Genomic DNA, 2,062 nt, shown 5'->3' with positions numbered 1-2,062 from the left:
CAATCCACGCAATTGGAACGACCATATAACCATATCCGACCGTTTTCCGGGAGTATGCCAAGCGTATTCCGAGTGTATTTCGACCGTATTCCGAGTGTATGCCAAGCGTATTCCGAGTGTGTGCCGACCGTATTCCGAGTGCATGCAAAGCGTATTCCGAGTGTATGCCTACCATGTTCCGAGTTTATGCCAAGCGTATTCCGAGTGTATTCTGACCGTATTCCCCTATGCCAACTTTATACTTACTACATGTAAACTGTTTGTCGACTGTAAACCAAGCTATATTGTCTGTTATTATTGTCAGATTTATCACTAATCGTGTGACGAAATACACTATAGTGCTCATTCTGGGAAAACCGTTTGTGGGAGATGAGAATACCTCTTTCGACTACAGAAATTTTGAATGGCATTATATGATAACGAAGTTATCGCGCTTGTGGATTTTGGGTAGGGTAAATATCATGTATTTGAAATAAACATTCGCGTGATAACCTCTATATAAATTGCGGGAGTATTAACATGTTTTGGTTGATCCCTGTAAACCTTTCTAAACTAATGTGGCCGTTGGGTAGCCTAGTGGTTCAAGCGTTTGCTCGTCACGCCGAAGTCCCGGGTTCGATTTTCCACATGGGCTTAATGTGTCAAGCCGTGTTATTGCTAAAATATTGCTAAAAGCGGCGTAACACCATACTCACACACTCACTTATAAACTACGAATATGAGTTGAGTTAACATTCGAGTACAAAGTGGCTAGGGGTGACTTGGTCAGATGGCACTGCTGTGAATCAATGATATCCAACACCTGCATGACTTGATTAGATTGTGTAGTGTTGCAGATGTACAATTAGACACCAGTCTCTTACACAGCTATAATCTAATGGCGTGCCATCAGTCTCCCATAAACCGCCAGATGCCTCTAACTGGTTATTTGATGCTAACTGCTTCGGTACACGAACGGGATGACCGACGACGGGGACGTGGAGACCGACCGACACGGGGATAAAACTTGAAGACCGACAGGACAGGCGGGGTAGGCGGGGAGGCCGACAGGACAGGCGGGGTTAACGGGCAGCCTGACAGGACAGGCGGGGTTGACAGGGAGACCGGCAGGACAGGCGGGGTTAACGGGCAGACCGACAGGACAGGCGGGGTTGACGGGGAGACCGACAGGACAGGCGGGGTTAACGGGCAGCCCGACAGGACAGGTGAGGGTAACGGGCAGCCCGACAGGACAGGCGGGGTTGACGGGGAGACCGACAGGACAGGCGGGGTTGACGGGCAGACCGACATGACAGGCGGGGTTGACGGGCAGACCGACAGGGCAGGCGGGGTTGACGGGAAGACTGACAGGACAGGCGGGGTTGACGGGCAGACCGACATGACAGGCGGGGTTGACGGGCAAACCGACAGGCCAGGTGGGGTTGACGGGCAGACCGACAGGGCAGGCGGGGTTGACGGGAAGACCGACAGGACAGGCGGGGTTGACGGGAAGACCGACAGGACAGGTGGGGTTGACGGGCAGACCGACAGGGCAGGCGGGGTTGACGGGCAGACCGACAGGACAGGCGGGGTTGACGGGCAGACCGACATGACAGGCGGGGTTGACGGGGAGACCGACACGGGGTATGAGGATGAGACGGAAAGAGTGACACCAGGGCCGAGGGGAGACGGAAAGACCGACAGGACAGGCGGGGGGAGGCCAGAAGACCGTCACAAAAGTTGGAGGAGACGGGAACACCGACACTGTGCGTGGGTGGGACATGAAGACCGACACGCGGGGCAGAGGAGACAGAAAGATCGAGTACCTTTCTGTCGCTTGATGAAGTGCCAAGGGGACACGTCATCAAGGATTTTAAAGGCCAATAATCAATAGAAAACTAGCGACATGCTATGTGTCTTACTTACGAAATCAGGTTGAATGACATGTGGTTTTGTATGCATGGATGATCTCACGTCGACAACCCGAGTTCGACTGCCCACATGGGTACAATGTGTGAAGCCAATTTGTGGTGTTTTCTGTCGTAATATTGCTGGAGTATTGCTAAATGCGGCGTAAAATCAT

At 52.3% G+C, this 2,062-nt stretch overlaps 1 protein-coding gene across 1 annotated transcript; it reads right to left on the bottom strand.

Annotated features, from left to right (window-relative positions):
* Positions 1-934: 934 nt before the first annotated feature.
* Positions 935-1,762, bottom strand: LOC139451871 (uncharacterized). Its single transcript, XM_071233166.1, has one exon. It carries the CDS (start codon positions 1,760-1,762, stop codon positions 935-937), a length of 828 nt encoding a protein of 275 aa, XP_071089267.1.
* Between the last annotated feature and the right edge of the window lie 300 nt (positions 1,763-2,062).

This window comes from Haliotis cracherodii, unplaced genomic scaffold (genome assembly GCF_022045235.1).
Source record: "Haliotis cracherodii isolate W230 unplaced genomic scaffold, xgHalCrac1.p SCAF_9, whole genome shotgun sequence".
Classification (NCBI taxonomy): Eukaryota; Metazoa; Mollusca; class Gastropoda; order Lepetellida; family Haliotidae; genus Haliotis; species Haliotis cracherodii.
This window is presented reverse-complemented; position numbering and strand designations above follow the sequence as displayed.